Source organism: Rhipicephalus microplus, chromosome 5 (genome assembly GCF_043290135.1).
Source record: "Rhipicephalus microplus isolate Deutch F79 chromosome 5, USDA_Rmic, whole genome shotgun sequence".
NCBI classification, from domain to species: Eukaryota; Metazoa; Arthropoda; class Arachnida; order Ixodida; family Ixodidae; genus Rhipicephalus; species Rhipicephalus microplus.
In genome coordinates, this window is record NC_134704.1 from 149,540,599 (window position 1) to 149,564,517 (window position 23,919).

The 23,919-nt window shown below is 45.7% G+C and overlaps 1 protein-coding gene across 7 annotated transcripts in view; it reads left to right on the plus strand.

The window, feature by feature from the left end:
- Positions 1–23,919, plus strand: part of LOC119174182 (uncharacterized) — a 177,100-nt gene that overhangs the window by 87,974 nt on the left and 65,207 nt on the right. For 5 of the 7 annotated variants that reach the window (XM_037425001.2, XM_075896042.1, XM_037425004.2 and 2 more), the window contains 2 exons: positions 7,790–7,944; positions 20,089–20,130. In XM_037425001.2, the coding sequence (XP_037280898.2) occupies positions 7,790–7,944; positions 20,089–20,130 (197 nt within the window). The remainder of the gene's footprint in view (positions 1–7,789; positions 7,945–20,088; positions 20,131–23,919) is intronic. The other 2 variants (XM_037425002.2, XM_037425005.2) reach the window with 1 other exon arrangement.

The following is a 23,919-nucleotide window of genomic DNA, read 5'->3' on the forward strand; positions in this document are numbered from 1 at the left end:
GGTGTTCATTTATATATACAGGGTTACTGTTGTCAAAACCAAGACGAGTGCTATCTAGTTTAATCTTTTTCGCTGCGGACAACATCTTGTCTAGCGCCGTTCTGGTGAGGAATCTGACGACCACATTTGATTTCTTTTTATCTTTCAATAGTACACGGTGCGCGACGTCAATGTCGTTATCTGTGACATCAGTTCCTAAGCACTTGGCGATGTCTGCGACAGTTTTCTCCAAGTTTTCTTTTTCGATTTGCGGAAGACCTTGGATTTCAATATTCATATTTCGGCTGTATTGCTTCAGCTCGACAATTTCCCGTCTAGCTTCTTTCAGGTCCCTCCACAGTTTTTCGTTTTCTTTACGACACTGCGCACTCTCCGCCTTTACCACGTCAATCTCCTTGCGAAAAGCCTCCACGTCAGTCCTAAAGAGCTCAAAGCTCTCATTCATGAAGCCAATAGCATCTGGAACACTTCCAAGTTCAGTGACTATTTCAGTGTTCGAGGAAGCGACCTTAGCTATTTCATATTTAACCTCAGTCGAGAACACGTCAAGTCCTCCCACCAGATCACCTAGAAATTTTACGACCTCTTTAATGCTATTAGGCTGCCTCTTAGCGAGGGTCGCCGCAATATTGCCCATGTTACCCGAATTTTTATCCCCCATGGTTTCAAGCCCTTCAAGTAAAAATTGCACGAAAATGCTCTTGTGCACACAAAGCAAGAGGCAATGTTTGAAGATTAGAAAGAAAAACACTGTTGTGACTACAATGCCCAATAAAACCAGCAGCAGCAGCAGCGATGAAACTAGGTGCATATAATGTTCAATATGAAAGTTAACCAACCTGCAAAGAGTGCAGACAGTAGGTTAGCGTGCGTCCTTTCGCCGTCGCCGCTGCTGCCTGAGTGAAGCCATTTGCAAAGAGAGAACGCCCCCAGCACAAACTTGATAACATCGTGAAACTGCAGCAGGCTGATGTAGATGGCGGTTTCGGTAGCGCTGTCCAGGTCCTGGTAATGGTAAAGCCACAGCAACACAATTGTATAAATGGTGTGGCACTCAGCTCTGGTGGCAGAAGACGACTCTGGAGGGGATGGCTTACACTTTTCTTGATGATATGCCGGTATCTGCAAAGAGTGCAGACAGTAGGTTAGCGTGCGTCCTTTCGCCGTCGCCGCTGCTGCCTGATTGAAGCCAGTTGCAAAGAGACAACGCCCCCAGCACAAACTTGATAACAGCTTGAAACTGCAGCAGGCTGAGGTAGATGGCGGTTTCGGTAGCGCTGTCCAGGTCACTTTTCTTGATGATATGCCGGTATCTGCGAAGAGTGCAGACAGTAGGTTAGCGTGCGTCCTTTCGCCGTCGCCGCTGCTGCCTGATTGAAGCCAGTTGAAAAGAGACAACGCCCCCAGCACAAACTTGATAACAGCTTGAAACTGCAGCAGGCTCAGGTAGATGGCGGTTTCGGTAGCGCTGTCCAGGTCACTTTTCTTGATGATATGCCGGTATCTGCGAAGAGTGCAGACAGTAGGTTAGCGTGCGTCCTTTCGCCGCTGCTGCCTGAGTCGAAATATCGAAGTATTCTCCCTAAAAACCCCCTAGATACACTTTTAAAAATTTGTTGCACTTGCCAAGGTGACAAGAATTATCGGGGAAATTGTGAGAAAACTCATATTTTCAAAAAATCATTGCTCCGGAACAGAGGGACTGGGAATCGTTGCTTTGGGCTCGTTGCAAAGAGTGTTTCTCTGTGTTCAAATTCCCCGCCTCAGCTGGCTCCTACGTTAGAAAACAAGGGCACAAAAAGCATGCAGATGTCCAAAGGTTGTCTTGAGGCCTTCAATTGGACGCGACCACCATGGTGCTCCAGCACATCTCGCCATTGGCTGAACCATGAGAGCGCATCTGCTGCTTGCACCTCCGTGCTTCGAGAGGTCGCGGCGGTCGAAAATCACGCCATCTAGTGATGCGTGCACACTCGTTCTGTGTACACTGATAGGCACTCATTTAATATTATGTAGTAGTTTGATCTGATAGCCACAAGAATGTGGTAACGCCGCCTTCATCATGAACATTGCAGACGGGCGTCTCGGACTGACTTGTCACTTCCGAGGTTCTCCTTATCAGCATTTGGGGCATCCTGGCGAAGACCATTGCGGAACCGCTCTTTGTACTCAAACTTCAGGCACTGTGGCCGAGCTTACTGCTCAGAGTTGTGGCTAGGCCTAGCTAGCTCCGCTCACTGTGCCAATACAGAGACAAATGCTAACTTTGCGGGCAAAGACATCGCGTTTGTGGACCAGCCGCAGTGTGATTTGTCGCAACCAACTAATCGAATCGTCCAATGCCGCCTTGAAACCACGGTTAGGCATATTGCACACCGGCCGCAGACCGCCCGGCCGAGCTCATCGGGTAGCGGCTGTGCATTGGCCCCGGAAGTGCAAGACCGAACTTCTTGCTCGTCGATTTGTCATTGCTGAGCCTGAGCGTCGCGCATTGTTATCGAATGACGCCACCTAGCATATTGCGTGCCAGCTTCCCGCACTCTGTGGCTGAGCATGTCAAGGTGAAATAAAGCACTGATAATGCAATATTGGGCATGCTTGGAGCCGTGCTTGGTTCTGCCACGAGCCCTCGTGAATATTGTGAGATAATAAAAGCCTTGCAGACTAGACTCTCTGCGACCGGGTGAAGGATGAACTATATCACAAGCGAGGTTTACAAATTACCTTGAGTGAAGCAGGGAGATTAGTATATATCTGCCAACTTCACGTCTTGAATAAGCTGCTCAAATTCCTATTCCAATTTCTTGTCCTAACAGCCTGTTATTTTGGAGGAAGGGATAAACTGGCATGATGAGGGCCACTCTTAGTATCCAATAGGTATGATTCAATGATCAAATGCAATAAAGAGTGCTAATTATGTTAGTGATAGCATCAATACAAGAAAGCTTGAAAATTGTCACAATATATGGCCTAATCAGATTATAATATCTTACTTCCTGGCATGTTTTGTACTGCAACTTGTACAAAAAACTTCGTTTTAAGTTTATGCAACATGTTTTTTCTAGTCAGAAACTGATTTTAGGAAAACAGAAGGGGAACACAAGCACAACAGAAGACCACATGTGGAAGAGCTTTGACATCATAAAACAAGCCGAAGCTCATACAGTAAAAACTCGTTATTTCGAACCGCAAGGGGAAGTCACCTCAGTTTGAATTAACGAAAGTTCGAACTAACGAAAGTGAAGAACAACAATAGTACATACGAGTAGGGCATAACAATTTTTTTTTTTTATTTGTGATCGCGGTCTGCCTTTTTTCCTTGAAGCAACAGCCAGCACTTTTTGCTCTAACGAGCGAATTTGGTGGAAGGCCTCTTCTTCGCCTTCTTTAAAACTTAAAACGGGCGACATTCAATCCGGCCATGACTTCCGCAGCAGAGGGCGCACTGGTGCTTCGTCCTCCTCCTCATCATCGTCACTGGCAGCGACAGGTCCTGCACTTCTCACCTGACATATTATGTCGCCATCGGTGAGTGCACCCCACACCACTGCACTTGAGTCCACATCAACGTAGTCCGCAAAGCAGACGTCTTCCAAAACGTCCCCCATGGGGGCGGTGACACCGTGTTCGAGCACTGGTGGCTCGTCAGCTTGCAGAGCTTCGGTGCTGAAGCCACAGTGGCGAAAGCAATTTGCTATCGTAAGCACTGTTACTTGCTCCCAAGTGCGCACAAGCATGTGTGGTGCACTTAGGAGCGTTACTTGGTAGTTATTGCACAAAATAATTCGTTCCAACACATGGCGCCGATAAAATGATTTTAAATTTCTAATTATACCCTGGTCCATGAGCTGCAGTACCGTTGTCGTGTTTGCTGAAAGGAAGGCCAGCTCAATGGCCTTCGTCTCAACGTTGACTTTATGAGCCGAACAGTTGTCCACAAGAAGCAGGACTTTGCAGCCACAGTGTTCGAAGTTCTTGTCAAGCTTCCCCAGCCACTGTGCGAACAATGCCCTGTCATCCAGGCCTTTTTGTTAGCCGCCTGGTCTGATGGGAGGAACCGGATGTTCTTGAAGCAAAGAGGACTTTTCGATTTGCCTATCACAAACAGAGGCAAATTTTCGGTCCTGGTCATGTTCGCAGCAACCATCACAATTATCCGTTCTTTACAATTCTTCCCTCCCATACACTTGTCGCCTTTATACGTGATAGTTTTGGCGGGCAGCAATTTGAAAAATAAGGCAGTGTCATCCGCATTAAGTATGTCTTGCGGAGAATACTTTTCTATGTAGCCTTGAAGCACTTCGGAGCGCCAACCTTCACACGTTTTCATGTTGACGGCGTTCATTTCATCCGACACAGCTCGGAAAACGAGGTCGTAGCGCTCGCGAAAACGGTGCAACCACCCATATGAAGCAGCGAAGTCATCGTAGTCTAGCTGCAGGGGGCGAAGTTCGCTGCCTTTGCCAGTATGACTGGGCCACTCAGTGGTATGTCTTGTGAACGCATTTTCTTTATCCAAATGAGAAGCGCTTTCTCGAGGTCAGGATGCTTTGCAGGCCGCAACCTCCTCCTTTTGCTCGCAAGTTCTGCCTCTAAGGCGTCTTCAATAGTCCTTCTATTTTTTATATAAGTAGATAGCATTGTTTTCGGTATCCCATGCTTTTTCGCGATATCTTGCTTAGGCAAGAGTCCGGCGTCCCATTCCCGCAGGATATCAGCTTTCTCCTGAAGTGTTTTGGCATCGTATTTGCTGCGGGCACACGCCATCAAGTTGGAGCAGCAGAATTGCGACAGACGGGAAGCTACTACCGGCGCTACCGCAACAAATGTTAGCCGAGGCCTAACATTAACACAAAGAATTGTGACAGTCGGAAGCTACTCTCAGCACCAACAATCGAGGTGTACGATGCACGTCCGAGACAGACTGCAGAGAAGGCTGTGAGAAGCTACGACGCCCCCGATTTGCTGTATGCTGGTCATGCCATCTGTAGTCTATCAGCGATAACTACGCAGGATTTTCAAAGCTCAGAGATTGGCCCTTAAAAAAAAAAAAACAACCTTGGAGGTTACGTAGGACGGAGAGCAGGCAGCCGCAGAGAGAGAGAGATTGTGGAGGGAGGTGGGGGAAGAGTAAGTGGCGCTATTTTCTGCACTCTGGCCTCCGTGCCAGTTTCTCCGTTTTTCTCTCCACTCCCTGTCAACGCCGCCTCGTAACTCGGCAGCCACCCTGTCGAGTGACTAGCCAAGCTGCCGGCGCAGTGGCGCGTAGTTCTAATTATCCGCGGCGGAACCTACTCGCGTTCGAATTACTGGGCTTTTTTATTCAATAGTCTTGTATGGAGCTTGGCCAGACCACAACTTACAGTTTGTATTATCCATAAGTTCGAATTATTGAAGTTCAAATTAACGAGCTTTCACTGTATTCCACATGTGTTTTAGGGAATCCAGGCACCTCACACTGAAGGCAGTGCATTCAAGAAACTGTACATTTCAAAGTACTTGAGAGATTATGACTTCTGTGCCTTTTGATGATAGAATATCGTTGGTAGAACTTCAAATGTAGTTTTCTCAAAACGATTTTTGTTGCTCTGCTTTGCTTCTTCCGCTTATTTCTTAGCATCGACTGCGTCCAGTTCAGTTTCGTCTTTTCTTCTATATTCTTTGATCTACAGTCCAGGGCGAGACAATATTGCTTTTTCATTGTGGCTGTTTGATAATTAGCCATTTGAAATGTTGCGCACAGGCTGATGGCTTGTTGCATAGTAACCTCATGAAAAATGAAAAGTAAAATAAATTGTGTAGCAAATAAAAAAATGCTATGGTTGTCATGCCCTCAATTCGACATCTTAGATTGCATAGCGCTTTGAAAGAGTTTTTTATTCTGTGTTTTAAGCGAGTCAGATTCAGAACAAAACCAGAAAGAGAAATATACTGTACATCAAAAAATTCGTAGAGATATGCTCATGAAATTTCAAGAGTAGCACTAAAAAGACATTGTGCCAATTTTTTTTAAAATCTATTTAAGAAATAAGATGTTTGCTAACACCACATCTCTTTCTAAAAGAAAGGGCATAAAAGGTTAATGAGGCTCCCGACTGACTGTGGCCGTCATGATGACCCAACATGCCATGCCGTGTGTACAGAATTAGCAGCTTTCGTGCTGCAAGATCAAGGATGTCAAAAATCACTCTGCTTAGTGATGTGTTCGCACTCGCTTGCATTCAAAGTGTTTGAATATTCACACAATCATATGCAAGATTATTCTGTTATAGTTGTGTGCTGGACACAAATATTCAAGTTTATTTTACAGCTTATGCGGGCACCAAGCATGAACGTTCCGTGCCACATGCATAAATGCTTACGCACCTCACCATAGATCAGATAACCTGACAGCTGACACATGTTCTCACCGCTATCAGTCTACAGTGTCAATCACTTGTAAATTTTATTGTCATTTTCCTGGCACTGGTTCCCCCAAACAAAAAGTTTAGTTTTGAACATGCCGACCACTGCCTTCAACGTTGTGACCACGTGACAGTATTTTGTTTTTAGGACGTTAAAGGGCCAGTAAACAACCCCAAGCTCCAAAAATTGTATTGAAGAGAAATATGTGCACCTTTGCTATGTGAACAAGCTGCTGCAGGAATTTTGCGATTACATGCTGTAATAAAGAAAGTTACACAAATATCTGTTTCGGATGGCTCCGAATTCTTGCGCGGCTTCGCCACCCTTCTCCAACCATAGGGAGGGAAAGGTGTGGCCCGTCGTTGGGACTTCTGCAACGTGACATGACGTCGGCAATAAGTCATCGGCTCACAGTCAACGGCCTAGCAGGGCTTCCACATGAGCACGTGTCATATCAGTGTGGGCTGGTAACGTGGTGCAAGGAGCACCCTTCCCCTAGCGCTAAAGTAGTGAGAAACCACTTTATCTCGAAGGCTTTTGTTCTGGCAATAGGTACCCCTTTTCCCATTAGTCTCGGGCCCTACAAAGTAAAAGAGAGCAGCTCAGGATAATGAAAATGCGGACTGCATGGCTGAAACAGCGACACTGCATAGCCAAGATGCCATTTCGTAGGGCGAATGACCAATCCACGAGCTTAGTGGCATGCTAAGTTGCCCATGGGCAAACCCGCGTCACTGCACGTATGAGGAGGTTTGGTCATGTGAAAGAAAGAAAGAAGTGCAGTAATTGTTTTTCGAAATGGAGGGGCGTGCAGATCCTCTAATGTGATTGCCGCAGTTCACTGTGTGAAATAGTAATTAGGGTTTTACGTCCCAAAACAACGATACGATTTTGTGAGACGCTGTAGTAGAGGGCTCCGGAAATTTCAACCGTCTGGTGTTCTTTAATTTGCATCGACATCGCACAGTACACGGGCCTCTACTATTTCGCCTCCATGAAATGTGATCCCCGTGGCCGGGATCGAATCTGCAGCATTTGGGTCAACAGATGAGCACCGTAGCACATGTTTCACTGAGGGGGATATACTGTACGAATTGACGAGCTTGTTTCGAAAAATAAAACGGTATGTTGGAGCCTGTTTAAGAAAAAGTCCTAGCCTCTTAACTGGCCCTTTATAAGCACCAACAATTATTATGAAGCTAGCAAAAGTTGGACGCATACATAGTATGGGGGTATGTTTTTTCACGGGACCTCTTGGGGGTGTCACGACTGTTTGATACGACTGACGATTAGACATATCGAGCAGAGCCGATGCCAAATTGACATGGAAATCTTCCATGTTCTGCGCAATTTTTGTACGAGCATGTTTTCGTACCTTTCGCAGAAGAGAGACAGAAGTGGATCACCTTCCTGCCTGAGCCATCGTTCACAGAGGACCAGAAATCCTTCCTGCGGCAGGTATTTCCGGGCCCCCTCTTGCACGAAATCAAACAGTTCCAGGCCAACGATATCCTAATCAGGTCCTCACCGGGACCTGGGGTAAGTCCTGTTTTGTGTTCTTCTCTCTTGTGTGGCATTGTAAGCCCAGTAGCATCCAAAGATGTAAAATTTGTGAAAGCACTGGATTCCCACTTGTTATATGTTCGCAGCTTGTTAAAGCTGTTTCAATTTGTGTTGTTATCCAGGTGAAAATGTCAGAAAAATTTGTATTCAAGACTCCCCCCTTCCACTGCCTTTTTTTTTTCCTTTCCTTGAACGATCCACGAGTGGAACCGATTTTCATCAAATATGGCCTCATTTAGCTCTAATGCTCGTTAGCTTTTTATCTTTAAATGTGTGCACATTTGTTTTCTCGTTGATATATTTATGTGAATGATTGTGATGCATCAAAGTCAACATATGATATTTTTTTTGGTCCCAATGAGTTATGCAATTATCCGGAAAAAAAAATGCATAGTTCAGAAATTTAATTTATTCCTTTTTTATTTGACTCAAGCAAATAATTGCCACAGCCACGTTTCAGACAGCTTCAATGCCGCCAGCCACTTACTTTACAGGCATTTCGGTGGGCATTGAGGCTCTTCTGAACACTCGTTAGCTGCCGTTAACCCCGCTCAACTGCATGCCAGTCGCTAATTGCAAATATGCATCTCGTGATCAGTGATTCCGATGCCAGCAACACGTAAAGAGAATTGTAGCTTTCTTCATGGAGCATTTGAAACTATGATGTGGAGCATGCAGCAAATGCACCAGTAACGATTTGGGCAGAAAGCCTGTGTGTGACAAATGACCAGATGACTCATCCAGCGTTTTTTGATGCACTACTGTACGCAAATCTCTCCTGACCCACTGCATCTGCTGCCGCGTAAAGTCGATCATTCCTAATTGTGCGCAGCGCATTGCCTGCTAATGTCATGCTATCACTGCCAGGGTACTTGCTGTGTTTCACGCGCGCAATTGACGGGAAAGCGTTCGTAATGGCACGCCCACTTTTTTCCTGACCGCACAAGGGTGCTGAATTGGCAAGCTCTTTTTGTTCACGAAAGTGTACTGCGCTGCGCACTTTATGATATTGCTCAAAGAGGCAGTATGAATGGCAGCACGTCGCGTTAGAGTTATGCGCATGCCACTGTGCTAGGCCACGTGCACTGCTAGGCAGTTAGCTGTAGGTGCTTATCAGGAGGGTTGTCAGCTATGAAGCTGTACTGGTGAATTCGCTGCATGACATTATCACGCCTTTGTGCTTTTCTGATGATCCACGAAGAGATCACCGCACTGTGCGATGACAGTGGCCCCCTTTAGATCTTCTATATGTTTCTCCCCATCACACTCTAGCATTGTAGCTAAGCTGCCTTTTATTTATTTATTTATTTATATATTTATTTATAACTACTGCGATCCTTCAGTTGAAAGATCATGGCAGGGTGGGAAAAATGTTCGAGAATCGGAACATACACAGAAATAATGCAAGCACAAAAAATCTTACGATGTGAGTATACAAGGCGAAAGTGCAAAAACGCTCATTTCAACAAATTTTTCGAGTAACAACACATAATAATGTAACACATAGAATACGGGTTACGGACTAACACAATAATTACAATAAAACAAATGCTACAATGCAATATGTAGTGATGGTTTAGGCGATGCTGTTTTCAAACAATGACAGTTTTTTGTGTAAAACGACATCATTTGTCAGCTTATTCCAGTCATTAATAGTTCTAGGGAAGAACGAATACTTGTAGCAGTTAATCCGTGAAGGTAAAGGAGTTATCGTTTTACTATATCGCTTGCGAGTTGCGTAACCAGAAAAATACCGAAGGATGCCTGCAGTGTCAACATTTAAGTGACCATTTCTTAATTGATGGAAAACCTTAAGCCGGCATGTGCAGTTTCTGTCCACAACGGGTTGCAGACCACTTTTTAGCAACAATTCAGATACGGATGTTCTACCATAGCAGTTACAAACAAAACGTAAGCCTTTGTTCTGCACTTTTTCTAATTGATTAATATTACGTTTAGTGAATGGATCCCATAATATTACAGCATATTCCAACATTGGACGAATGACTGTTTTATATGCCAACATGGGTACAGACGGGGTAGAATATTTTAAGGATCGCTTTAGAAAAAAGTTTACGTAGACATTTACCTGTAGTTATGTCGGCGTGTTTGTTCCAGTTTGGATCATTAGTTATCCATAATCCAAGGTACTTGTATTCTGTAACTTCTGTAAGATTGACGCTATTCGTGCCATACTGATAACATAAAGGATTTTCTTTTAGTGTTATTTTCATATAAACAGTTTTGTTGCACTATTGACATTTGCCATTCCTGGCACCAAGAGACGACCTTGTTAAATTGATTATTGAGCCTTATCTGATCCCCAGAAGTTGTTACATTTTTGTATAACACACAATCATCAGCATAAAGCTTTACATTTACAGAAAGGCCATTCGTTATATCATTTATATATAATATAAATAAAAGAGGTCCGAGTACCGAACCCTGAGGTACGCCGGAATCCACAGAAAGTTTGCTGGAACGGCTGTCATTAAGTGAAACAAATTGTTGCCTGTTTTCAAGATACGCTCGGTATCTATACTACAGTCGAGCCTGCTTATGACGAACCTGAGCGTGACGCAGAATCCGTTTGCTGTATCCCGAAGTTCGTAGTAAATTAACCACATATTTTAAAAAAAGTTGCGAGTGAAAACACAAACTTTTTTGCCCCGAAAATCTGTGATTCACGTGTTTCGAGAGCAGAAGCGATAAGGGCGGTCTCGAGTTCATTTAAAACGGCAGAGTGCTCGCTCGCCGAGGCCTGTGGCGTAAGCTGCTTGAGGCACTGGCTCCAAAGTTTCGTCGTTCTCGCAATTCAATTCCTTCAAATCGCTCTCGCCACGTACTTCATTCACAATGCCCCAACTCATGCACGAATCCGCAGTGTCGGCATCATCATCGGCCGTAATTAAACCATCGCAACAGATGTCCCACCCGCTCTCCCAGGTCGGAATCGACGACGCGCTGCCACAAATTGCCGTCGCAGTTCGGAAACTTCTGGCTCAGCATCGGGCCCGACGTCGACGAAGTCGGCCTCGCAAAAACAGTTTCGCACGCATGTAGCCGTCACCGCCGCCCACGAAATATTCACCATCTCCACGCTCAGCTGAATACCGGGACGCCCGAAGCGGCAAGTTTGGTGCCAGGTGGTCAACAGCTATGAGCAAGCGCTCCGCAACGCGGCACCTAACGCGTGGATTACACTCAAGCCAAGCGGTCACACCTCCGACGTTTTGTTGAGCGGCAGGAAAAAGCGTGCTAGTCCTCCCGTCGGCCACTATAACCACACACGCACACCAAGAGCAAGCACACGCGACACACATGCCAGAACACGTGGAACAGCTCTGGGCCTGTTTCCAGTCAGAAAACGAAAACTAATTCGAGCCAGCATGGCAGGCGTTGGGAACGGTGGAGGCGGGCGAAAGGGCTGTGATCAAGAGAGGAGGGCAGACTTGCGTGAGAAGGGCAAGGAGTTGCGATAAAGAGAAGGCAGGATGTGGCGGGAGGGCGACTTCGAAGACCAAAACACGTGGGAAGGAGGCAGGTTGAGTAGCTTGCTTGAAAGGTCCGCGAAACTCGCACGTAGAAAAACTTGGAAAGAGTGCCCGCGCGTGCAGAAGTCGAAGCATGGCCGCCTGGATCGATGCGTGCGGCGGTGTTCGAAGAATCGGCGGCCGTGGTCACAAAATCGTTTTGTTGCGCCGGCGGGTTTCGTGGCCTCACCAACTTTGAGAGTTAGCGATTTGTTCCGCGCAAATTAACCATTTTCACGCTTCCGCACGCACGCGGGAAGGCATGCTGAGGCGAGTGCGAAGTGAGCAAGAACAAGTCCTAAACACGAAATGAATGGCAAATTATCAGAGCTGGTGGGGCAGCGTATGCTCGTGCACTATATGCAGACTATTGGATACAGTCGGTGGCCGACGATGTTGGCAAATGGTCTGGTCACTCCAGGCCGGCGACGCCAACGACAGTACTAGCGATCAAAAACTGGGTAGATGGCCGACCGGTCTTCAAAAGATCGGTGGCAGTGTGAAAACACGGGCCTTGTCTGGTGATGCGGGGTGCTTAGAGTAGCGGGGGACGGGGGGACGGAGGCGTGCGTAACAAAAAGCAGTCGGGGCATGAAGGAAGGAAACAAAATTTTCCTTCCTCCATGGGTTGGGGAGAACGGCATCTAGAGGGTTGGGGAGGCAGCGTCGGCGTTTAACAATAGAATGTATGGGCACCTCGCCGATGCCTGATCGGTGGTCGAAATCGGTTTACCCAGGAAGTCGGCAGACCGCTGACTCCGTTTGCTGTAACCGATCAGCGGCGCTTGGAGACGTTCGTTGTAAGTGCGATTTCGTGTCATTGAAACAATGTATATTTTCACGGTCACGCGGATATTGTTCGTTTTAAGTGGGGCCGTTATATGTGGGCTCGACTGTATAAGTTTCGGATTTTTCAAGATATATTGCAGTTTATGAAGTGATTTTTTATCCAAAACTTTATCAAAGGCCTTTGGAAGTCTATAAAAATGGCATCTAGCTGTTCACCTTCATTTAGTGCGGTAGCAAAATTGTGGATGGTTTCAACCAATTGTGTAGTGGTAGAATATATACGTCTAAATCCATGCTGCGCTTTTGTTAGTACTTTGTGCTCATCAAGAAATGTAACAATGTGTTTGTGAATTATTTGCTCGAGAATTTTACAAGCTGTAGAGGTTAATGAAACTGGTTGATAATTCTTTATTTGAGTTTTATCACCTGCTTTGTGTAGAGGCTTAAGGGGGACGCGGCTTTGGGATCGCGAAAAATGGCAAAAAAGTTGATTTTTTGAAACTCAAGTTTTCCGTTTTTGGAACCCTTTTTCTATCTGGTTCAAAAATATCTACACTGAAAACTGCGCAGAAGTGCTTCGGAAAATTCGTTTCACCCACTTAGGTAGCAAAACTTTTTTTGGAAATAGCGAGAAAACGGTGATTTTCAAAAAATTATAGCTTCGCGATGCTTCGGCCGGGAGCCGGCTTCTTGGGCTCATCGGAAAGAGCATTCCTCCGTGTTGAACTTTCCCGCCTCAGCTGGCTCCTCCCTTTAACAGCAAGCGAACAAAAAGCAAATGCTTGAAGGTCGTTTTGAGGCCCTTGATTGGCCGTGGCCGCCATGTTGTCTCAGCTCGCCTCGCCATTGGCCCGATGCTCGCTCCAGGAGATCGTCGTCTGCTGCTTGTGCGTCGCGAAGACATGGCTCTCGAAAATCGCCACTTCGCGACGTGTTCGTGGCTTGATAATCACTTAAGATATAATTACGCTTTAGTTACGAGTAGTAAGCAGATGCGCGATCAGGTTACTACGAGCGGGCGCGCGGTCTACGAGTGCGGCGCGTCATCGGAGTCGGCTTTAGCCCTAACTTCCCTGACAGGGAGACTGCGGGCAGGAACGGCGCACAAGCGCACTCTTGGCGACGTGTTTCTTCGCAAGGAATGTACCACATCACTCGCTAGCTCCTCCGAATCACGTACAGGCATTTTGCGCGTCGGCAGCAGACAACACAGTTAAGCTTGTCACCCCCCCCCCCCCCTCACTGCCAAGGATTGCTCGGAACAGTGGCTAGCAGTTTCGCGTGCCGCCATTCGAAAACGCGATGCCGAGTGCAGTGCGCGCCGTTTTTTTGTCATCGTAGCCACACATTTGGCGCATCGTCTTCGAACGCCGCCGGCAAGTGCATTACTCGCTGGCTGCGCACCCCACGGTCATATGGAGTGCTGTCAATAAGCTTTTGTGATGCGATTCAGACGTGCTTAGAGCCGTGCTTGATATCGCCACGAGCGTTTATGAATGTTCCGAAGTTAATGAATCGCTGTATGTTAGTTTCCACGACCGGCTGTATGGTGATGCGTTTCACGGCTAGAGGGGCGAAAGAGCATGTATGAATCAGGGGCACGAATTTTTATATGCCCGTTTCGTGTCATTAATTATACTGCTAGAAATTCCTGTGCCACTAGTCTACTGCCCATAACTTTGTTATTTGGAAAGAAGGCATAGGCCGTCATGGTGTGATCCATTTTTCTGATGCAATAAACCTCTCTCCAAATAAAGAAAAGTTCAGTGAATATTTGTAATCAATTACTTAATTACGCTAATTACAACTTCAGCACAAAGAAAGTATGTGTAATAATTTCAGTATATGGTTGTATTCAATTACAATCTTTTCTGTCATACCTATCACACCACTCCTTCATACAAAGAATTTGGTTTGAAATCCATACTTGTTCATTGTAAATCATGAAAAGGAGTACATCATAAAAAGAAGTCAAATATCGCAAAACAAACCTGAGATCACAGTTTTTAGGTGTCTTAGAGACGTAAAGAAAAGTTGAAAGTTTAAACACAGCTTTCTCAATACTGTTTTTTTGACATTATACTCAGCCCCTCCGCATGGTTCAATGAAGCAATAATTTGTTTCTTGTAAAGTATTTGTGGTATCGCTTCAAAACTTTTATGGAAGCACTGTTAGGTCATTCTTAGTGTCTGTGCCAATTTTCATCAATATCCAACGAGAAACAAAAAGGTTCATTAAAAAAAGCCTGTCGAAAACTTTGTCAGGCTTCTTCTGACAAGTGTGTTTTGGACATTGTGCATTGCTCGTGGAAAGAGTAGCACGGGAATGACTAGACCGATTTTGATTCTGTTTTTTTTTTTTTTCCTGAATCTCTGAACACTGCTTGTGGGTACAGCAATCTTCAATTTCTGTTTTATGGCCCTGTTTTTTTTTTTTTTCTAGACGATGATTTGTCCGTTCCTCTGTTTCTGACAATGTGTGTCGGCAGCCATGATGATCTCTAAAAAAAAAAAAAAGAGAGAACTTATTACAAATTCTGAGAGTGCCATACCCTGTAGCTTTCTTTTGAGTACAGATCAACACCATTCGCAGCTTCCTGGCATGTTTTGTTACAGCGCTAGGCTTTCCACGAGCAGACCATGTAATTGGACCATGTAGCATTATGTACCTTGAGAACTACTGAAGCTATCATGATGAAACTGCATATTTCCCTATTTGAGACACTTATGAGTATGACTGCCAAATTTCATTGTTGTAGGTCTACAGATAATTTTTTTTTTTTTTTTTTTAATGCCACCTCCCCCCTTAATTCGGGCAATCTTCCAGTCCTCAGGCAGTACCCTTTCGTTCAAAGACCTAGTATACAACACACACAAATATTTCGCGCACCACTCCACGTACCGTTTCAAGAAGGCATTCGATATGTCATCTGGTCCAACAGATTCTCGGCCTCTGCCGATGACATTTGCATTTGGACCATGTGTCTAACACGAGTCTAACATGCGCAGGCTCGCTGAAGGTAATGGATATACCTTTGCACTGGCGCCGACGCGGCTACAGTGTACACGTTGCAAGCGTCACTCCGGCCACGCACGGCTCAATAATACACGTGAAATCCTGTCCTTATCAACTGCGCTTAACAGTTTCCTGTCGTGAAAAAGCATCATCGGTATCAAGCTTGCTACAGATATCGCGTTTGCTACCTCGTCCGTAAATTCAGAACCTTTTACGGTTTTATGACGCGAGCTTTCGCCTTTGCTGCCAGTTTGGGCCTTACTAAAGCTTGGCTGGTTTTCGACGTTATTGATCTCCCAGACAGAAACACGAACTTTGTATCATGCATGCTATTCTTGGTTCAGTGCTTGAGTGTGATCTTTTCGATGCCAGATCTTTATGTCTTGGACAGACTTCCTGCGACAACATGCCAAATGGCAGGCTAGGCCTAATTGTCATTAGTTGTGTTTCGGTAGCGGTTATGTGCTATTTATAAGCTGTGGCTTTGTATGAAATCAATAAAACTCTTTGCGGTGACTGCACTCGACAGGAAGGAATACATATTGTTAATGAAAACGAGGGTGGCACGTCTAGCGCTCACATGGTGATCCGTGATTCAATTGTGCTGTCTTGAAATTGGGTGCGCACCTGTGAAATCGAACGATTCACGTTTTTCAATGCGTTAAATTCTGGATGTGACTCGACATGCTTTTGGTATAATGTGCATAATCGAGATGGTCTGAGAAGTAGTCGACGAATTTTTTCGATGATGCTTTCTTTTGTTATGGCCCCTCCCCCTTTTTCGCGTTCATTTCGTTGGCAACGCGTGTCTTGGACGTTGAAATTTTTTTACAATTTCGGTAACCACCACACATTTCATGCTTCGATTCTCGTGCATGCGAGGCTGCATGCTCAACATGTTTTGCGCAGGTGCGGCCCTTGAAAAAGGTTGTTTTGGTTATTATGTGGTACCACTTATTGTGTGCATATTCGCGACTTGCGTTATTAGTGGTCTATACTGTATAAAAAACCTATTTTCATGCAAGATGCAACGTGTGGAATATCGAATTCGTGAGCGTCACCACCACGCTCTTGGAGTGAACTGACACAGCAGACGTGATCGGAACAGACCAAACAACACACATTTATTTCAGCTACTTTTGATTGACGATATCGTCAGCCGAATTATTATAATGTCAATCGTGATCAACCCGCTAAGACATCCTTACACAATATTACTCAGCATGTAGCAACATAAGACAAGAGCACAAAAAAGGCGGCGTCGCCAATGCTTGACTCACCGCACGAGCCCCCGGCAGATGGCCCGCGGTTCCGTGAACAGGGTACACGCCGTGAGAGCAACCGAGAGCAACCACCAGCCGAAGAGACTCGCTCAACTTTTTCGCTCGCCACCAAGGCTTGCCTTCCGCCAGGATTCACCGCCGGCGCTACCGCTCTATCAACCATGATGATGATAGTGGTGATCATTGCTCACGAACACACCACCACCTATCGCTCAATAGTTGTCACCCCCAAAATATGGCTTTTGTGCGAGATACGTGCGCCACGTGGTGCAAACAACTTTACAAGGGGTGTCGGCACCCCTACAAACTTTGCTATAATGAGGTTGTACATTGACATATGTGGGGCTTGTGACGATTCTTTCTGTGTCCTGCAAGTGTGGGCCGAACCTGCACCAACGACTTCCAGAAACAAAACTACTTAAGGTTCTTCTTAAGTAGTTAAATGACATCACGGTACACCTTCGTAAGACGCAACCCGAGCCCGTTCAAGCCAGACTGGGCCATATGTCACTGTTGGGGCCATGGATGGCTTGGATGCAGCGAATGCCAGATTTTTCGCACTTTCTAGGGACCGGGAAATTGTCCGGGAAAAAATGTATGACGTTTTATTCCACTCAAGTAATCAAATCACCACAGCCCCGTCTGCAATATCTGGAATGCCTCCTAGAGTACAATTATCAGGCATATCGGGGCACGCTTAGGCTGTCGTAAATACATTGAGGGCCTGCCGACGTCCATTTGCAAATATGCATCACATGATGACTGCCGCCGATAGTACCAGCAAAGCGCGAAATAAGTTGTTGATTTGTCGCATGGAGCATGTATAAACTATGACGCAGAACATGAAGGGTGTTGCAGAATAGAGCAATTGTTGTCCAGACCTCTGCGATGCATGTGTGCACTTAATGGGACACTAAAGAAAAATATTAAGTCAACGTTTATTGTGGAAATAGCATCCCAGAAACCTCATAGTGTTGCTTTTGTGCCAAGGCCTATTTTGAAATAAAATCACGTTTTAGTGGTCTGCATCGGGTTAGTGCACTTCAAATTACCCGCCTTGAGAAGCGGATTGACCGAACTGATTCACGTCACTGTTGCTGTGCACAACGTTACTCTACTTTACTGCGCTAGTAGCAGCAGACCAAAAGCAGCGGGAGCCACAGAAGCAACAACGGCCATTGATCGATTTCCTTCCATTGGTTCCGAAATGGCAGATGTGTTTTGGTTCAACCGAACCCCTCTAGATGGCACCACATGTCCTGTGTAATCACGCAAAAATTGAATTTTTGAACCACTTGCGCCATTCCCCATAGTAACGTCCGGCGGTTCTTTTCTCCATGAATCAAGCAGAAACGAACAAGCATCATTTTATTGCGCTTCTTGATGTACGGAAGGTGCTTTATTTAGTGCAGTTAGATCGATTACTAGTGATTAATTGTGGGCGGGACCACTAATTATCGTAGGTATCATTTTGAAAATGTCCTACTGTGGCGCATGTGTTCTTGTGCATTTACCTAAATTTCTCGGTCAGTAAGGCACTGTCGTCGATAATATTGTCGTTTTAGATGTCGTCATACATTGAGCTTTCACTCTGACGTAAATTGTTATTTGGCTTTAGTGTCCCTTTAAAAGATGCACCACTGTACGAAAATCTCTGGCATAGCATTTGCTTTCATACAAGACCGATAGTTCCTAGTGGTGTGCAGCACATCGCCTACACAGCTGATGCCGCTCCTACTGCTGCGCTTTCATGCGTACGTGTTTGTTGTTAAAATGTGTTCTTGATGCCCACTCCGTTCTTGATCTCACACTCACACGCCGGCTCACACAGAAAGTCAGGGTGGACAGCGGCGCGAGTGAGTGATTAAAAGGGTGCAATATGCCGACAACTGCGCATATTGTAACAGTTGTCGGTAACAAACAGTCACAATCAGGTAGCTGAAGATGGTTATCATAAAGCGAGTAAGTCTTACTGGCGTGTTGGCTGCATTGCCGTCATCACGCCTTCGAGCATTTCCGGTGCATCTCGTGTGTATTCCGGTGCTTATCCGTTAGACATCACCTCATTGCGCAATAATACCAACCCTTTAAAAAAAATTTTTTTTATCTGCTTCACCCCATAGCACATGTACATTGCAGCAAAGCTGACTTTTGGAAATTGCTGTGACGCTAAACGACTCTTGAAAGTGTTCTTTTAAAAAAGCCTAAGAGGTCATAGACATAACAAAGGGCTTTAAGTAATGTTGTGTCTTACCCGAAATATCGACTTAAAGCCCAAAAAATCAAATTAAGCATCGAAAATTTCAGGCATTTTTATACATAGACGCCCATAAAGCTAGTGATGCTGTCTCAAAATCGTCTGAATTTGCTAGCATGTCTGAAAAAGCTGGTGTTCGAAAAATCGGCAGTCAACTGATCTTCAGCCACGTTGTAAGGAAGTTTTAAATTTTATCTTTGGCTTTGTCTACTAAATATGGTCAGGTTATCTGTCGGTGTTGTAATTTCTTTTTTACTCTGTTATGCTTGAATAGCGTGCAGCACATTGTAATTATATGATTTGTGTGTCATGAACACAGTATTAAAAAAAACAGCAGGAAGGGGTGGATGGAACCATGCGATAAAAAAAAAAGTTCGTAAACAGGGGTTATGTCGGGCTGAGATTTCGACGAGCGAACTTATCTTTCTCAAGGCTATAACCGAGCAGTTCTCTTCTTACGAAGACAAGACCGCTTGTCGGAATGTCGGCTTGACACAACCCTTGTTTATGGATTTTTTCGTGAACACAATAGGTGTCTCGAAACTGATCTAGCATTATCTGCTCCAAAAGCCAGTTTTGCTGCTCCAAAGCAGCCTAAGCCAGTAGCATCACTGAGTGTATATTTTTGGGGGGAGGGAGGGGAGGTATACCCTTTCTCACTACAACACCTGCTGGTGCTTTGGACAATAAAATGAATGAATAAGTTAACAAAGTGTAAGTTCACATTTTCCATGATGCCCTTATTCAGTGAACTTCTATAGCCGGGTGTGCATGTGACGGATTTCCACGCATAGGGGTGGAACAGCCGCGCAAATTGCACCGTCCTGTGCTGTCAAAGTGCCATTTTGGCGGGGAGTTGCAACATGTCCTCATCAAAGCGCATCCAAGCATGAAAGCCAACTTCTGTTGATGCGTTGCAGCTAGTAAAAGTGAAATTGAAGATCTACAGTACACTTGAGATTAAACGAAGAGCCGCATAGTGCTGCTGCTTACACTTGCTGTGTCTTTTGGCATTTTCGCATTGTTTCACCTTCAGGTTGTAAATTTAACAGTCAAAACTCCTTAATGAGATTGTTTGCCGTCCTCCAGAATGTAATGGTAATGTTCTTAACCTGTTTCAATTTTGGCGTTTCATTGCTCAGAAGAACAAATGTATGGTAAGCATTTTGTCGCAGGTTTCTGTTGCAATGCGTCCTCAGAGTTTGGCAACCACTGATTTCATTCACATTTCGTTCCATTGCAGCTGATGCCTCATGCAACAGCATACGGTTCTTGTGCTGCGCAGGTATGCGGATTTTTTCATCAATGCGATTCACATTGAAAGAGAGGTGTGGTCTCCAAATAGCGTAAAATCGATAGAAATGGAAACCACAGTGCAGGTCCAAAATGTGCTCTGGCAAAATGTTACCACTCAATTCTTTCAAAAAGTGCTTTAAGAAACGATAATTCAGAAGCGTGGGCAGACAAAAATTAATTACCGAATTTGGTAATTTGGCCCAATATTAAGCTGCTGTCATGGGTGATACAGGTGTGCACATTGCACATTTTTGTGCGATTCCGTTTTCCTGTGCCAAGCTGCTCCAAAAGCTTAAAAATCGTGAAAATCATGAAAAGTCGTTTCTAAATAGCTTCTAAAGCAGCAAGAATTCATGTCAGCTTCAGTGCGGAAGAAAGACCAAGCTGACATGATTATCCGAGCAGCGCCAGGAATACAGTCAAGCCCGCTTATAACGAACTTGAGCCTGATGCGGCATCCTTTCACTGTATCCGGAAGTTCGTAGTAAATGAAACATGGCTTTTAAAAAAGTTGCGAGTGAAAATACAAATTTTTTTGCCTTAAGAAGTCCGTGATGCACGTGTTTCCAAGAACAGAAGCGATAAGGGCGGTCTCGAGTTTATTTCAAACGGCAGCGTGCTCTTCGCCGAAGCCCATGGCATAAGCTGCATGAGGCACTGGCTCTAAAGTTTCGCCGTGTTCACAATCGGATTTCTCTAAATCGCTCTTGCCGCGTACTTCATTATGCCCTAATCTGTGCACGGTTCCGTAGTGTCTGCATCATCATCGGCCGTAATAAAACCATCTCAACAGATGTTCCACCCACTCTTCATGTCAGAGTCGAACACGCACTGCCACAAATCGCTGCTGCAGTGGTCCTGTTCGAAAGCTTCAGGCGCGGCACCGGGCCCGACATCGACGAAGTCGGCCTCGTGAGAACAGTTTCACATGCATGTAGCCGTCGCCGCCGCCTACTAAATATTCTCCATCTCGACAGCTGAATACCGGGACGCCCGAAGCGGCAAGTTGGCTGCCAGGGGGTCAAGCGCTCTGCAACACGGCACCTAAGCCAAGCGGTCCCACTTTTGACGTTTTGTTAAGCGGCAGGAAAAAGCGTGCAGGGCCTCCTGTCCGCCATCCTGACCACACACATGCACACCGAGAGCGAACAAGACGCGCACACGCAACACACACGCCAGAACGCGTGGTACAGCCACAGAACGGCACAGCTCTAGGCCCGTTTCTAGTCGGGAAACAAAACTTCTGAATTCGAGTCAGCGTGACTTGCGTCACGAAGCAGTGGAGACGGGCGAAGGAGTTTTGTCAAGAGAGGAGAGTCGATTTGCAAAAGAAGGGCAAGGAGTTGCGATAGAGTGAAGAGAGGGGAGGATGCGGCGGGAAGGCGACCTTGAAAACCAAAAAAACGCAAGAAGGAGGCAGGTCGGGCAGCTTGCTTGAAAGGTCCGCCAAACTCTCAACTCTAGCGCAGAAAAAATTCAGAGGGCCTGCGCGCAGAGGTCTCAGCACGGCTGCCTGGATCGGAGCGTGCGGCAGTTTTCAAAGAACTGGCGGCCGTGGTCAAAGAATGGTTTTGTTGCACCAGCAGGTTTGCATGGCCTCACCGACTTCAATATCTCACGATTCATTCTGCGCAAATTAACAGCCGTTTTTCCGCTTCCACGCGCGTGTGGAGGACATGCTGAGTCGAGAGCGAAGTGAACGAGAACAGGTCCTAAACACAAAAATAATCGCGAATTAGAGTGGGTGGCGTAGCGTACACGCATGCACTAGAACGATACGATTAAACAAGACGCAGGTGATCGCATCAGACGATGTTGGCCAATGGTCTGGCGACTCCAGTCTGGCAGCGTCAATGACAGTACCGGCAATCACAAACAGGGGAGATGGCGGACGGGGACCAGTCTTCAGAAAATCGGTGGCAGTGTGAAAACACAGGCCTCGTCTGGTGATACAAGGTGCTCTGAGTAGCAGGGGGGGGGGGGGGGGGGGGACAAAGGACGGAGGGGTGCGTAACAAAAAGTGGTCGGGGAGAGCGGCGACTAAAGGGGCGCGGAGGCAGGGTCAACGTTTAGCAGAAAGAATGTATGGGCACTTCGCCGATGCCTGATCGGTGGTCGGAAGTGATTTCCCGGGAAATCAGCAGAGCACCGACTCCGTTCGCTGTAACTGATCGGCGGCACTCAGAGACGTTTGTTGTGAGTGCAATTTCGTTTCATTGAAACAATGTATATTTTCACGGTCACGCGGATATTTTTTTTTTTAAGCGAAAGTTTGTTTTAAGTGGGGCCGTTATATGTGGGGTCGACTGTACCAGAAACATAAGATGTGCAGCACACATAGATGCTTTCAAGCACGTTTCTTCAATGCGCTTTTCTAATGAAGGTCCCCGTGGTATCGCCATTTTTTCCTTCAGACTGTTTAAACAAGATGCATGACCTTACACACTACTGTTGCTTAGCATTACTAGCGCCAGAACACGGTAGTGTCATTTTTTGTTGCATTGCACATCCTTTTGATTTCAGATTATTGTGATATGTTTATTTGAATACAATTGAACCCCGCTACAATGAACGCCGCTTTAGCAAAGTTCCCGCTACAACGAAAAATTCTCAGTTTCCCGTCAGCAGTCCGTAGGAGTTAATGCATATAATATTGTCGCCACAACAAACACTTTTTCTTCTGCCATCCCGCTTCAATGAAATTTCACAATGCGATTACAGGCTCAGATATTTATTGCTATTCAGTAAACCCAATATTTAACGTTTTGGTGCATTTTCAGAACCCGAAAATACGTCGACGAAGTCCAAAACACGCATTGGCATCACCAGACACCACCGCTGTTCAGTAAGCATGAGCGCCGCCATTGCTCGACAGCGATAGCAACGAGACTGCCCAGCTTTGCCAAAAGGGGGGCAGTCTCATTGGCATCGCTATCGAGCAATGCCGGCGCCCATGCTTGCTGAACAGTGATGGTTTTTGGTAATGTTAACCCGTGTTTTAGACTTCGCTTGGGTTTACTGTATAGTTGCAGACGATCCGAAGCTGAAGCTCAGTTGCTTAGTTCATGGTTTCCTTCGCGCAGCTGCTGGGTGCATCTGCGGAACGATGCTTTTTTCAGTTCCAATGCTTATCTTTTTGTTCGCGCTTGGCCAGTTTGGTGGCTTATCAGAGCGGCTATCCGTCCGCATTATCAACAAAATCGGCTAGCCACGAGTGATGAATGAAAAGAATGGCATAAAATAAGGCAAAAGTCATCGCTTCACGATACCCTGCTGCCATTTCTGCGTTTTGATGGCGGACAGCTGCTGGTGTTAACGTGTTAATGCAACTGTTTGGTTCATTCACAAAAGCGATTGTAGTCGCTGTTTCAGCGTGCTTTTCACCATGGCCTCGCTATGCATAGGTGAGAATCTCGTCGCGACGCTGCTGGGATAGCATAAAAAGCAGAGGACACTTTTTGATCTTTGAGAGTAAACGTTCCTTCGTTTTGCTGGTTCAGATCGGCTATATTTTTTCTATTTTACTACAACGAAATTTTTGCTTCAACGGAATTTTTTCCGCGGCCCTTCAGTTTCATCGTGGCGGAGTTCGACTGTAGTGAATTTCTCAGTTTAGGAAAAAATTTTATTCCCAAAAGGACACGTGGAAAAAAATGTATAGTGTATTTCAAAAATATACATTGTGCTAGAAAAGTCATCTCATACTTGAGATCAGCATGCAAATATACACCAACTTTCACTTTGTTCATGTGCTTTCCTAAGCACACAACTGGGGAAT